Raw genomic sequence first — 13,080 nt, 5'->3', positions numbered from 1 at the left:
TGGCTCTATGTTAATATTTATGTCCAATTAACACCTCACAGTTCAGATGAATAAAACAATGCAGATACGGAAGAGTGGTGGACATTTTATTGCTTAAATACATGATCCCAAAATTTGATGAAAAGATGTGGAACTTATTTTAAGCACAGTGGAAAAAATGAATTTCAAATGATGATATTTCATAAGGATTGTTGTACCAGTTGATCAAAACAACACACTGAATTAATATACAGCAACACAATGTCTTTAAGACTACAATCATGAAACAGAAATGTCTGGTGATGATGTAATACTGCACAATACCCACTACTTGGGTTGAACCACAGTAGCAAATCCGACCCTGTCGTTTGCAAAGTCAAAAGTGGTGTAATAATTGCCCATGAAAACATCACCCAGAATCCATAGCGGACCTCGGGGTGCTGGTATATCCAAACCCATGAAACCAGAAATACATACAGTCTCACCCCCAGTTGATTCCTGCAATGAAATTTGTGTTGAATCTAAACAGTTCATCTACTGACACTAAACATATAAAAAAATCTCGATTCAAGTACTAAAATCAATCCAACGATTAATTGTACCAGGAAATCCAAATCCTAGGTTGAGAAGAAACACTACTACAAGGCAGCTAAATGACCATATAGCTTAAAGCAGTGCACACTGTCTGCAGCTTCCTTATCATGAAACAGTTCCAAGCTTTTATTTTCATTTTTCCAAGTGTTTCAAAAACCTTTAGCAGTTAATAGACATGTGGTAGTTTAAAAAGCAGTTACCTACCACATTTACAATATGTAAATTTCGGGCACTTTTGAATAATATTCGTTTTTATTACCTGCATCACATACTGTTGTGGGGTAAGGGTGTATATTACTCCAGAAAGAGTAAATGTCACATTTGGCATTTTTGGGATGTTGGAGCACATAACTATCCACTAAAAATACAGGCAAAATTTTTTTAGTCACTTTGGTTATGGTGGACAGAAATAAACCAGTTTGATTATAAAACACAAAAATACAAGTGTTACCAAGGAAAGTAATGGGAAAAGTATAAGTAAAGCAGTAAATGTACAAATTTTGTGACTGGAGATTTGTTTCATCTTAAGTTAACCAAAATTAATTCTATTGATACATACTTCTCCCTCGATGAATTTCATTGCTCCAATAGCCTTGTTAATCTTTTCAATTTCATCAGTGGGGCCAGCAAGCAGTGAGGTGCCGGAGTCAACAATAGCTTTGCAACCTCCAACACAGGCCTTTGTGCCAGCTGAATCAGAAATTGCCACGCCATCCATTGCAATTTGCCAATACCCCTTTAATTGCAAGTTTAAGGTTAGAATGTACGTTATGTAGTGGTGGGATTCAAATTTGTTGTCAGTTGATTCTACCACAAAAGTCATATTTTTCAGCCGGTTCTGTTACAAAATCTAGTGACAGTAACCAGTAATGCTAACCAGTTTGCTGATCTCATAAAATTTTGTGAGAAGTTTTTATAGAACCGGCTGATTCCCACCACTAAATGTATATAATGTAATGAGTTTTATAGGCATCAGGCAGTGGTTCTCAAACTTTTATTGTTGCGACGCCTGTGGAAGAAAGTTTTCTGGACTTGCGATGAGAAAACTTACTATAAAAAAAATTAAAAATTATTACAAAGCTGTGTTTATTGATATAACAACAAACAGCCATGAAACGGAACTATTCTGCGACGCCCTTGGAAAACTGAAACGACGCACCAGGGCGTCATGCCGCACAGTTTGAAAGCTGCTGGCCTAAGGTAAGGTCACAATACTTTTTCGTTTTCAATTCAAGAACCTTTTAAGTAAATTTGCATTATGTTTGTCAGGTTCCCCACCTTAGTTGTAACTTTGTGATAGTTGAAGCTTCCAGTGAACCTACTTGTGTCTACACCACCTAAGTATAGTTCACCTCCCTCAGTTGCTGTAGGGTCTCTAAAATGAAAATGAAAGAAACAAGTGATATGATGCACTGCAGACAATGCACACTGTTTCGGCCGATAAGGTTTCATTAGTGTAGCTGGTGACAGGAGATCAGCGATACAAGCTATCGTATCTTTGTTAGGAGCAGAAAGCTCAAAAGCCATACCTTACTAAATCTCTTAGATGCCACAACAGGGCAATTAATGACAGAAACATATCATGTAGTATTTACATGAACTTTTTAGCATCTTCAAAAGTTTTTTTGCTATTAACCACAAGATTTCATCAACTAAAATATATTTCATCTAAACTAATGACAACATAAAGCTTGGGATTTAGTAATGCACTGTAATAAAATTGACCATTCCTGGGACCATTTGCTTTATCCCAAGGACATGAAGAAAAAGGCACCTAGCAGTATAATTTTTTTTTAAGACAAGCGCACCCATGTTACCTGTTAAGGAAAAATGAGAATTGGTTCTTTGAAACACTCCTTTGCTCAAACATTTGGTTGAAAACCGGTTTAATTCCATTGACACTGATTTCAGGGTATCCCATTCCAAATATGCCATCAAACTTGGCAGCAACAAACGTTAAGCCAGGTTCCTTTGTTGCTTCGGCAAATATCTGGTTTTTACTGGAGACACCTCCCACCTGTTTAAATTAGTCTTTTTGTAAAACAAGGTGAAATTTTAAGAAATGAGCCATTGGCAATACAATCCTTTATTAGGGCACAATTTACTTTTGGTATTAAAGAGATTTTTTTTGGTTATTGTTTTGCTTGATTACTACTTTTGTTTTGCTTAGTATGTTTTGAGTTGAAAAGAATATGATTAAATTAGTGGTGCACCAAACCCGCCTCAAAAGGATGTGGCCGAAACTGAACATTCGGAAGCCGAATTTTAAACCTAAAGTTCCCTTTAATCATACAATCAAAAAACGCGATCCCATGTGAACAGTGCAACGAGATTTACATTGGCGAAACGGGAAGGTCTTTCAATACGCGCCGTAAAGAACATGAAAGGGATGTAGCCAAGAAAGATCTTAAAAAGTCGGCATTAGCACAACATGCTACTGTCCTCAACCACACCATAAACTTTTCTGCCGCCCAGGTGTTAGCAAGAGAAACCGATTTTCACAAGCGAGGTTTCCTGGAGTCATGGAACATACATTCCCACACCAACACGATGAACATCAAAACGGACGTTCTAATGCCGATAACTTATCGGTCGCTTTTACACCATTGAGCCGGGTGTTATCACTCGACCATTGGTGCGCACTGCGTTTTTTACCACCGGCCCTTTTTTGTATGTATATTTCGCCGCCCTTTTCCCTTTATAAATACTTTTGTTTGCAATTCTTGTCATTACCCTGATAAAGGTGTTTCGTATGGGACATCGAAACGTTGGCATATTAGAAATAAAAAAACTGTCGGAAGAGCTGAAATTTTGTTGACATACAATCAAAAAGTTTGGTTTCGGTCGGAACATTGGAACACGGCATATTCGGCCGAAATGTTTCGTCCAACCGAAAGTTTAGTACATCACTAGATTAATTTAAAAGTTTGCCCAATCGTATTTGAGTTTTTAGTGCTTATTTTTTACCTTAACAATATCTGCACTGCAGTAACCACTAAGACTTCCACTTCCATAGCGGATTGAAAATTCGGTTCCATTTGCAACATAAGTAGAAGAAGCCCCACCATTGTATTTGTTGTGTATCACTGTAAGCAAAGGTCATTTTAAAAACTGCCCCGTACATAGAAGTGGTTGAATGTTGAACTAACATTCCGAACAAAAGTAACAATGTTACAAAGAAACAATATAACTTTTTTAGGCCAAAAATGCAAAATATTCTTAACACAGCTTTTTAGAAGGAAATTCTTACAGCAGGCAATATCTAAAATACTGCAGTGAATTGAGGGAACCCAAAGGTTGGATGAACCAGTGTCAAACACAACTGTGAACTTTTGGGGTGGTGTTCCAATGGTGATGTCACCAAAGTATTGTGCCTAAAACATAAAAAAAATTTGAAAAACTGTAAGCAAACCTTATGGGTGGGGTTTAGGGCTTAAAAACAACTAGGGGCAATGCATTTAACAATTACTAAAGAAAAAAAATGTAAAAAAAAAAATTTTATCACTTTGTGATAGTTATATCTGATACATATTCCATGTCATACAGTCTACATTTAGTATGCAACAAAACATACTTACATCCAAATAGTTTGTTAGTGGTTCAGGAGCATTGTTGCCACCTGCAGTGAATCGTACATACTTGGTGTTCACAAATTTTGTAAGGTCACTTTTCTTTTCTATCATTTCCTGGCGAATGGATTTGTGCCGTTGCAATTTGACACTGTAAATATAATGCTTTTATAAGTATATTAATTTATGTGTTACTGTAGAATCATGTTTTTACAATTAGTTGTAGGTTTTCCTGCATATCTGACTTAATAAAATATGAGCACAGCCAGTAAAGGTATTTTGCTTTAGAAAAAATCAAAATGCATTTATGAAGGATCCAATTAATTGTTTTGGAAAATATGAATAGTTAGTGTGGTGATGCAAATTTACAAAATATCCTGCATGTGAAAGTAAATGTAAACTTTTACTTACATAAAGCCATTGCACAGTGTTCCAAGAACCAATAAAACAAGAACTTCTTTCAACATTTTGCCAATCTAAATGCTAGTTTGGCTGAAAAATAACTTTAAACTACCAATTCCCAAAAACCAAAGCTAAAAAAACAACGTTAATTGGATCGGGATTCTTTCAACGTTTGTCCTTCACAATGGTATTCGTAGAGCTACCAAACGCACCCAAACTGATTAATCAAGATTCCGCGACAAACTGATGTTAGCTTCAGGCCGCTTCCTAACAATTAGTGATAAATAGCGACGGCAGGAAATTGAACAACGCTTTTCCGATCACTAAGGCAGGCGCAGTTAGTCACACACACATGCAGACATAGGAAGGCACAGTTTTTTGCACAATGTTTGTCGAAAAGAGCAGCAAAACGAGACAAAACTTTGCAATAAAGCCACTTCTTCTTTGGAAGAATGTTGTGGCACGTGACCGGATTACGTCACGGCGTCACAAGACCGGTGCTTGCGCTTTTTGCTTACTTGGCAAAACGATATGTGAATGGTTGCAACTTGGCCAAGGAGGAAGTAAGTTCCTCCCGCAAGGCATGCAAATTGCATTGTAACGATATTTTAGTCACGGGACTGCAAATAACGTGATCTCAAGTTGGGCTGTTTTCATTACACAAGATGCTGTTCGTGACCTCCCATTTTTTGTTGCCCAAACACAGTAAACCGAGTAAGAATTAGACTAATCCAACTTTTTGGTTATTCCTAGTGTCATAACATGACAAATCAGCATTACGTAATTCTTGCACAGCAAATTTTTCTTTAGAATGGGGTCTAGACATCAGTGAAATTGTTTCGACCTACTTTTGGTTAGTTTGCCGCATTTGAACAAGGTAGCCTATGTCGTATGCTCAATAGTGTAAAACAATACAACCAATGCGGTCTTTGCAAAAAAGTTTACTGGTGATTAATGCACAAACAGTCAAACCGTCGTCGCCAACACATTTCTTGTCATTTTAACAACATTTCCGGTAATGAATCAAAATAACCTGCAATCATTTTATCATCTGCTGTTCATCATTCAAGCAGTTAACATGCTTTTCGCGGTAAAATCTTGAGGTAAACAACGCAGCAGCACAACAACACAAAGTAACTTGTAACATAGCCTACGCCAAGCGTAAATGTTCCATGCAATCAACACTACACAGTTAACAAAGACTTAGGTGCTGTCGCGCTTCAGTTTGTATGTGACATTTTTTGGCATTTTACCGGAGTATCTGCCGCGCGTTCAGCCATTATTTACCAATTGTGCCCGACACTGTTTTTTTAAACTGTTTTACGCTCCATAACATTAAATCAGGGGTCGGCAACCCCGAGGCGTTTTTTCATTGCATGGCAACCGATTAGGGTGTTTATATTGAAGTAACAATTTAACCAGTTTAACTGCTTGTTTATAGTTTTTATCATGCCATTGTCTTAAAATTTAGCCTTACATGCACAAAACACTCTGCTTTCTCTTTATTATTGATATCAGCTGGAACGAACCAATATTATTTAGAAAAACGTTGGCACGCGAGGTCATTTTAACACATGGCAATAACAAGTAAAATGGCACGCGTCGACTGAAAGGTTGCCAACACCTGATTTAAACTTAGCGCAACTATTTCCGGCTTTGGGATTTTTTTAGTGCTATTGTGTTGCTTTGATTTCTTTCACCAAACGAAATAATCTCAACTCAACCCTTTAGTCTTTCACATTGTTAGTTGGGTTTGTTATTTCCGTGCTGAGCTGTGCCTGCGCCCAAAGATAGCAAGGGAGTTTTGGGTTGGCCGATAAACTTTCAATCAACAACACCTCGGGACGGATTAAGAGGTCTTATAAGCAACAGAGACCCTTGGTGTCCCATGCAGTAGTGGTTTGATTAGGACCAGAAAGTGGGCAGGCGAGAATAAAGCCAGAAAACATTGAATTTAAGCCATTTTTTCCTTCATAGAAAACGGCCAAATGTGGACTGGAAAAACCCAATATAGTGGTATAAACTGATCATCATATTTTCCTAACACAGCTATTAGCTTTCAAGTTGACTGACTTCACCAAAGTTCCCCCCCTCCCCCCTCGATGTTTTGACGCGCTGATCTCGCCCTCCAACGTGATTCGACCCTGCCACATACCGCATGTAGTATGGATGCAGCGCAATTACCATCAAATTACCAACCAATTGTGCACTCAACTTTGTTGTGCTTTATTACGCCTTAGCTTTGCGCAGCGATTTCCGGCTAGGGGATTTAACGCAATTGTGATTGCTTCACTCGGCGAAAACTTTTATAAAAACAAAAATTCTACTCAACTTAGCAATCTTAGTTCGCAGTTCGCACCCGATAAAATATACAAAGTGTCATGAAACGGAAATAGCTGACCTGATGGTGTCCTCCTACTCCTATATCCCACGAACCTCTGGACGCATTTATCTGTGCGTATTTTTTGTTTAATTGCTTTTTCTGTATCTTTTTTTTCTTTTTGGTTTTTCTTTCTTAAGTTGTATAGCTATCATGTTCTATCGGCACTATGTTTGTGCTGCACCCTTCCTTCTGGCGCCGGAAACTATCCAACAGGATTTTGTTTGGTGGTTCCTTTCCTGTTGAACCCCCACCCTCTTTCCCTAACACGGGTGGTTAGCTTCTAGGTCCCAACTTGGTTCCACCAACGTTTCCTCCCAGTCTCGATCCCAAGACTGGTTCCACCAACGTTGCCCCACCCAGTCTCGATGTCCCAATGCGCCGCCCTCACCCTCTGATGTGAGTCCCTGCCACATTACGCTTTCAGTAACGGTGTAGCTGCAGCGCGTATATCATCTTTCCACCAATTGTGCCCTTACCTTTGTCGCGCTTTATAACCTCCCAACGTTGCGCAGCTATTTCCGGCCTGGTGAACATTTTAGCGCTATTATGCTGCTAAGATTTGTATCACGGGCGAAATAAACTTAACTCAAACACATGCGGTCGACATTGTGATTAGAATAGAAGCCACTAGGTCGAGCTAGAGTACTTCGCTCTAGACTGCGGGTTGGAAAACACGAAGCGTTTTTAGCTGGAAAACATTAAATCCGTTGCTGCAATGTCGCGTCCAGGTAAAGATAAGCATGATTCGAATTAGAGCCTAAGAAGTTCAGAATACGAAACAAGCAATCGGTCAAATACTGTTCATATCAAGCCTCTTTCGATTTCCGTAATTCAAACTTTCCTCCTGCGCTTCATTTTTATCCTCGATCGGTGGGCACCGCCTGAATGCGTTATGCTCGCCATGAGTCCGATTTCGAGCTGCTTGTTTTATTGCAATTCCGTTGGATCATGTTTTGTTTGATTTTTAAACAGGGAATAGGTGACTTAAGTTTTGTCCAACCCGCCAGGTTCCTCTGGGTTGAAGCATTGCCGCAGAAGTTCCTTGCTCAAGGAAACACAAGTGACTGACACACGACTAGAACCCACAACCTTGCGAACACAAGACGGCTGCACTAACCATACGGCCATCTTGGCAATTTTGATACAGCTGATGCTCTACTTCGGACAACAACACTGACACAGGAAAGAGTTTCGTTGTATCTTCAACTTTCTCTAAGCACAAGTTTCGTACAATCGACAACACACGCAATCGGTTAAAAGTGGGACGATACGTTTGCAGCACTTACATGGGTCAAACACCAACCGCACACCCACATAGAGGTCAAGTTCATTTCACCAAATTAAAATGCAGCACTTGATATGATTATGAATGAAAATTGACGGTAATAGGGGAGTTTTGTCCACAGAGTGTTGTAAGGAAAATTAGTGTTAAAAATAGAGTCCAAAATTACTAAGGTGAAATGACAACACAAATGTGAAGTCAGCCCAGAATCAAGTCAGTTTTATTTATACTAAAGCCCACACCAATTTACAAGCCTTGTTTAGCTTTTTTAAGTTAGTGATGGGCCTGTTTTTATGGAATTTTTTACATGAAAATTTATGCTCTTCACAATAAACTGACTGCAAAGCTTTTTTGACAAAATTAAAGGTGAATTAATTGTGTTTTAGAAGTGACTCAAGAAAAATAGGTTAGGTGGTTTTAATGCAATACTTGAGTGTTTTTTGTCAAATTGAACCAATCACACAGTTTTACACAAACCAATTGTACCATGGAATTTGAAAAAAAATTCAAGTGACCAGAAAGTTCAAGGCCAGTTCCCAACCGATACCAACGGACACTTAACATAAATATATATAAGCAGCATAGTACACGTGCATACAAACATATCTCAAACACAGAAAAATCAAGTTTCTTTATGTTAAATTTGTCAAAATCTATTTCTGCACCACAACACAAATGCTTTGTGGCATCTTAATTCCACACATGGTGAAAACGTAACAACCTCAAAGCAATAAAATATTTCCTAAATTACAGCAACCAATTTACATGGGATTAGTTATTAAAATACAAAAGTTTTCAAATGATACCACATCATGCCAAACTAACACCTTGTTGAAAAATAATTTGGTTGGTAAAAACTTCTCTTTGGGCAATGAAAATGAGGAAACAGATTTAATTGCTGATAATTTGTTACATAAAGTCGTCAAAGTCATTGTAAAGTGAAAGATCGTCAATAGCGTCGTTGCGGCCGCCTTTTGTGCCTCCTGCAAGTTTTGCTTTCGTTGATTTTTTCCCTCCTTTCTTTTGCTGAAAAATTACTTACATCAATTTCTTTTTGTTTGCAGAAATTTTTAAAGTTGCAATAAAAAAGTTAGCACACTTTTTTAATATTTGTGATAAAAGTTCTTTTATAGGGCTTCGAATTGGTAGTTTATGAAACTGCATAGATGTAGCTTCTTATATACGTCACGCCTGCATTGCAATCGGGCAGTTCTTACACTTCATGTAATAAATAATAAAAAACATGTTCTCAGTAGCTGCTATTCTATGAAAAGTGACTTAAATAAATCAAAACGTCAAAAAGACTTTACAAAAACATCAACTTTTATCATGAATTACTTGGGTGTACATGTTTGTGTACAATTTTCAATGCTAGGCATAAAGCTGCAGTTTGAAGCCATTTGTAAACTCAGCAATAGTCATGCACAGGAACAGAATGCAAATAACAGAACATCAGTTACTTTGTTTATAATCAGTTAGACGGCTTTTCATAAGAAGTGAAGGCTTTTCATGCTAAACCCTTTCAGAAGGGTTTTTGTGTAAAATGCGATTATTACTTACCCTTTCTTGTTTTAATTTTTCTGTAGCAAGCACATTAATAGATGATGACAACTGTTTCAACTGGTCTGTATCCACTAAAACAAATCAATTTGTTAAGTGAAAGTAACAACCACGAAGTAAATAGATCAAATTTATCTGTAAAATTAGTTTGACTTGTCAGACATACTTCATATTGTGGATCGTGTACTGCATAAAACATCTCTAAGCAGATTGGTGTTTGTTGGGGAAATTTATAAGCGGAATCTTCACAATGTAAACTACATTTTTCCATCTTAACTATCTTTTTTACTATAAATATGAAAAACAAAAAAAATTTTCCACTAGTAACCAGCTTACATGTTACAACGGCGGAGGATATAAAGTTACTCATCAGGTAAAAGTAATGAGGAGAACTTTCTAGAGTGGTAAACTTCTCTTGAAGGAGTTTTAAAAAATTGTTGAAGTCTTCTTTCGTCCTCGGTTTAAAATTATCCAAAGTTTGCTTTTCATCTTCAACTGCTTGTGCTTCTGGAGAAAAGAATTGAAATGCTGATTTAGTTATAGGTTCATAGCATAGGCGCCGACTTTAATTTTTTCCCGGGCATGCCATATATATGACGTCACAAAATGACGTCATGAAATACCAAATTCATTTTCTGTCGCTACATATGGTGAGACTACGGTAAAGCTTGCAGCATGTAAGTTTACACACCATAATTCCACCGTCAGTTCCTTCTGTTAGTGTTGCGATTTAACGCATGGTTGTGCGCAGTAACGCCGCGCTGCACATTGCAAAAAATGGAACCCACTTGCTGAAATTACGGAGAGGCGGAACAATAAAGATAAAAAAAGATTTAGCTCGGACGTCACCGTGCGTCGCAAATTACTAGTGTTTAACATTTATTTTCTCTGTAATAACTATTACAAAAATGCTTTGTTTTTACGCAACAAAGCGCACACACTTATGGCATAGCCGTTACAAAAATCGTTTTATACGTTTTAACGTCGCTTGTTTCGTTTGTAACGTGTCGCATATTTAACGCAGTGAGTTGTATGTGACGCATTATTAACTTACTTTGAGTACTTCAAACGATGTTCTAAACTACCAGAAACTTTTGACAAACTAACCTACCCGCGATAACCGCGATTGAAATCAATTGTGTATGTTACTTATTGGTTCGTATCAGAATAATTTCCACAAAGCATATAACGCATGACTAACGTTGGTCCGATTCTCAGGTATGCGGCATACCCGAGCTTTTTGTCCGGGTATGCCTGGCATACCCGGCATACCCGTGTTCGGCGCCTATGGTTCATAGTATGCCAAGCCTATTAAAGGCATTGTACCGAATCAGCTGGTCTCCCAAGCATTACCATGTGGCAAGGCACAGGCTAGAAAAATCTGCCGAGAACGTTGGTCCGCATTGACATGCCAGGGCTAATCCCAGTATGAATATATTCATCTTAGTTATAGGTTATTGTGGTATAAACATATTTTTTTCTGAGCATTTGTTTGAAGAAAAATACTACACTTGTTGACATTTTATTGTACAGGTAATTAATGCCAGGATAATAAAATAGAAATCACATGATTTTATTAAAAATAGAACTGGCATTTTCTGCACATAATGTATCAAAAAACAAAAATTATCAAAAAGTGCAAAATAAATGTCATGTTAGCTTGCCAAACATATTAATGACTGTACATGTACAACATGTTTATGTCAACAATTTTTTTTATACTTCATCCTATTCAGAATGTTTGATGATTACAAACAAATCATTTTATAATTAAGTAGTATACTTGTCAAGTTTGCCTACTATAAAAAAACACAAATACATCTTTCAGAGTCAGAAACTTACGAAACATTTCTTTGGTGACTTCTAGATCTGATTCTTCTGAAAGTTTTTGGGCCAGTAATTTTTCTCTCATTTTTTCTTCAGGAGTTTTTTGGGCTTCCTCTTCTCTCCTCCTCTCTGCCTCCAATCTTTGCTCCTCCTCTTTCTCTTTTAATCTCTTTGCCAAGTAGCGTTTTCCTCCCTTTTTTGGCTCTTGCTTGGGTCCTTCAGGTTCTTATAACAATAGTTCAAAACATTAAAGCTAAAATAAGAAGTATATACTTTTTAGGCATATGTTGCAACAACACAAACACTGTTTTCAACTCAATTAAATAAATCCACAGTGGGTGGTACTAAACACAGAGGTTTACTGGTGGGATGCATGGGACTGCATGGCATTATATAACGAGAAAATAAGCCCCAAACAGATATATATACGAGACCGGATTATAGTGTTATTTTAATTACAAACCCTGAAACAAACTCTACTTGTTTTAACTGTCAGCACTTTTATAATTACACAAAATCATATCGCATTTAGTATATTTCTGTTTATTATGACAGCTTACCATGTGTGTTAACTACCAACAACTAATCAGAAACCCAGTGTACAGAAACCTTAAACAGAATCAAATCCACATACACACAAACTGAAACTGCATTGTTTCGCCTTTTACTGCCCCCTGTCATGCAATCATTAGTTTTCTAAATTATTAGTAAAACCAATTAACATTTAAAAGAATGGCAAATGAAGTATTGAAATGAAATTGTAGGGGTTGATTTCACTTAAAACTATACTTCATTACCAACGATTCCCAACGTTCTCACCTTTGGGTTTATCTTCCTCCTCCTCATCATCCCAATTATCCTTGAGATCTTCATCTGCATCTTCGCCTTCCCATTTATCTGATACTACAGGAACTTTTGGTTCAAAATCTTCATCATCTATTGAGTACAGAAAAAGAAATTGTGTTACAACAACAATGCATAGATCAAAAAGGGTGACCATACAACACTAGTTTCATCCTATACTTATTTGGTTTCATAACGTTCTAAAACTTTCAGAAATATAATGGCTCAATATATGATATGCTTTTCTGTCCGGCATTTCAGCAAATTCTCATGCCATTATTTGAGATCCTTATTAACAGTTTTGTGTATAGTATTGCTATAAGCTGTCTGGTCATGTTACACAAATGGACAGTCTCTTGTGATATCTTTGGCACTTCATAGAATTGCAGTTAATATGTTACTCACCCCAATTGTCCATGATTCTTTTCGTCCTTTGGTCGTACCAACTTCTTAAGATTCAGTTGCACAAATGAACAGCAAATGTCTGAATAATTTGCCTGAATTTGAAAGGAACTTGCTTGGTCTTTTAGTTCTATTTGACAGCCACCAACAAAATATTTTTACAAGACTTATTGTTTAGAAGAATTTTTTTCTGCTGAAAAACAGGTTTTGTAGTGTTTATAAACATATAATGTTCGTAA

The 13,080-nt window shown here is 37.2% G+C and overlaps 2 protein-coding genes across 2 annotated transcripts; both read right to left on the bottom strand.

Moving 5' to 3' along the window:
• Positions 1-65: 65 nt before the first annotated feature.
• On the bottom strand, positions 66-4,926 carry LOC145213651 (cathepsin D-like). The gene is made up of 9 exons (XM_080082015.1): positions 4,554-4,926; positions 4,152-4,293; positions 3,824-3,947; positions 3,541-3,659; positions 2,391-2,590; positions 1,852-1,948; positions 1,133-1,309; positions 833-931; positions 66-477 (listed from the first exon to the last, which is right to left on the bottom strand). The coding sequence occupies exons 1-9, from the start codon at positions 4,607-4,609 to the stop codon at positions 307-309; spliced, it is 1,185 nt and encodes a 394-aa protein (XP_079938141.1). The 5' UTR covers positions 4,610-4,926; the 3' UTR covers positions 66-306.
• Positions 4,927-8,111: 3,185 nt separating this feature from the next.
• LOC145212743 (eukaryotic translation initiation factor 3 subunit J-A-like) lies at positions 8,112-13,049 on the bottom strand. Its single transcript, XM_080080982.1, has 6 exons — positions 12,845-13,049; positions 12,416-12,532; positions 11,612-11,821; positions 10,106-10,276; positions 9,770-9,843; positions 8,112-9,235 (listed from the first exon to the last, which is right to left on the bottom strand). The coding sequence occupies exons 1-6, from the start codon at positions 12,855-12,857 to the stop codon at positions 9,119-9,121; spliced, it is 702 nt and encodes a 233-aa protein (XP_079937108.1). The 5' UTR covers positions 12,858-13,049; the 3' UTR covers positions 8,112-9,118.
• Between the last annotated feature and the right edge of the window lie 31 nt (positions 13,050-13,080).

The sequence above is a fragment of the Phallusia mammillata genome, chromosome 2, assembly GCF_965637545.1.
Source record: "Phallusia mammillata chromosome 2, kaPhaMamm4.hap1.1, whole genome shotgun sequence".
In the NCBI taxonomy this organism is placed as follows: Eukaryota; Metazoa; Chordata; class Ascidiacea; order Phlebobranchia; family Ascidiidae; genus Phallusia; species Phallusia mammillata.
The sequence above is the reverse complement of the archived record's forward strand: the minus strand, read 5'-3'. Positions and strand labels throughout refer to the sequence as shown.

Bases quoted from the DNA above. Each gene is read 5' to 3' on its own strand.
- LOC145212743 (XM_080080982.1), bottom strand. The intron at 10,277-11,611 runs GTAAGTTTCTGA...TCTTTTCTCCAG, and splicing joins AGTCACCAAAGAAATGTTTC to AAGCACAAGCAGTTGAAGAT. The intron at 9,844-10,105 runs GTAAGCTGGTTA...GATTTGTTTTAG, and splicing joins ATCCTCCGCCGTTGTAACAT to TGGATACAGACCAGTTGAAA.
- LOC145213651 (XM_080082015.1), bottom strand. From the start codon at position 4,609: ATGTTGAAAGAAGTTCTTGTTTTATTGGTTCTTGGAACACTGTGCAAT. The intron at 3,660-3,823 runs GTAAGAATTTCC...CTTTGCTTACAG, and splicing joins TATTTTAGATATTGCCTGCT to TGATACACAACAAATACAAT. The intron at 1,310-1,851 runs GTGGGGAACCTG...TTGCAATTAAAG, and splicing joins ATCACAAAGTTACAACTAAG to GGGTATTGGCAAATTGCAAT.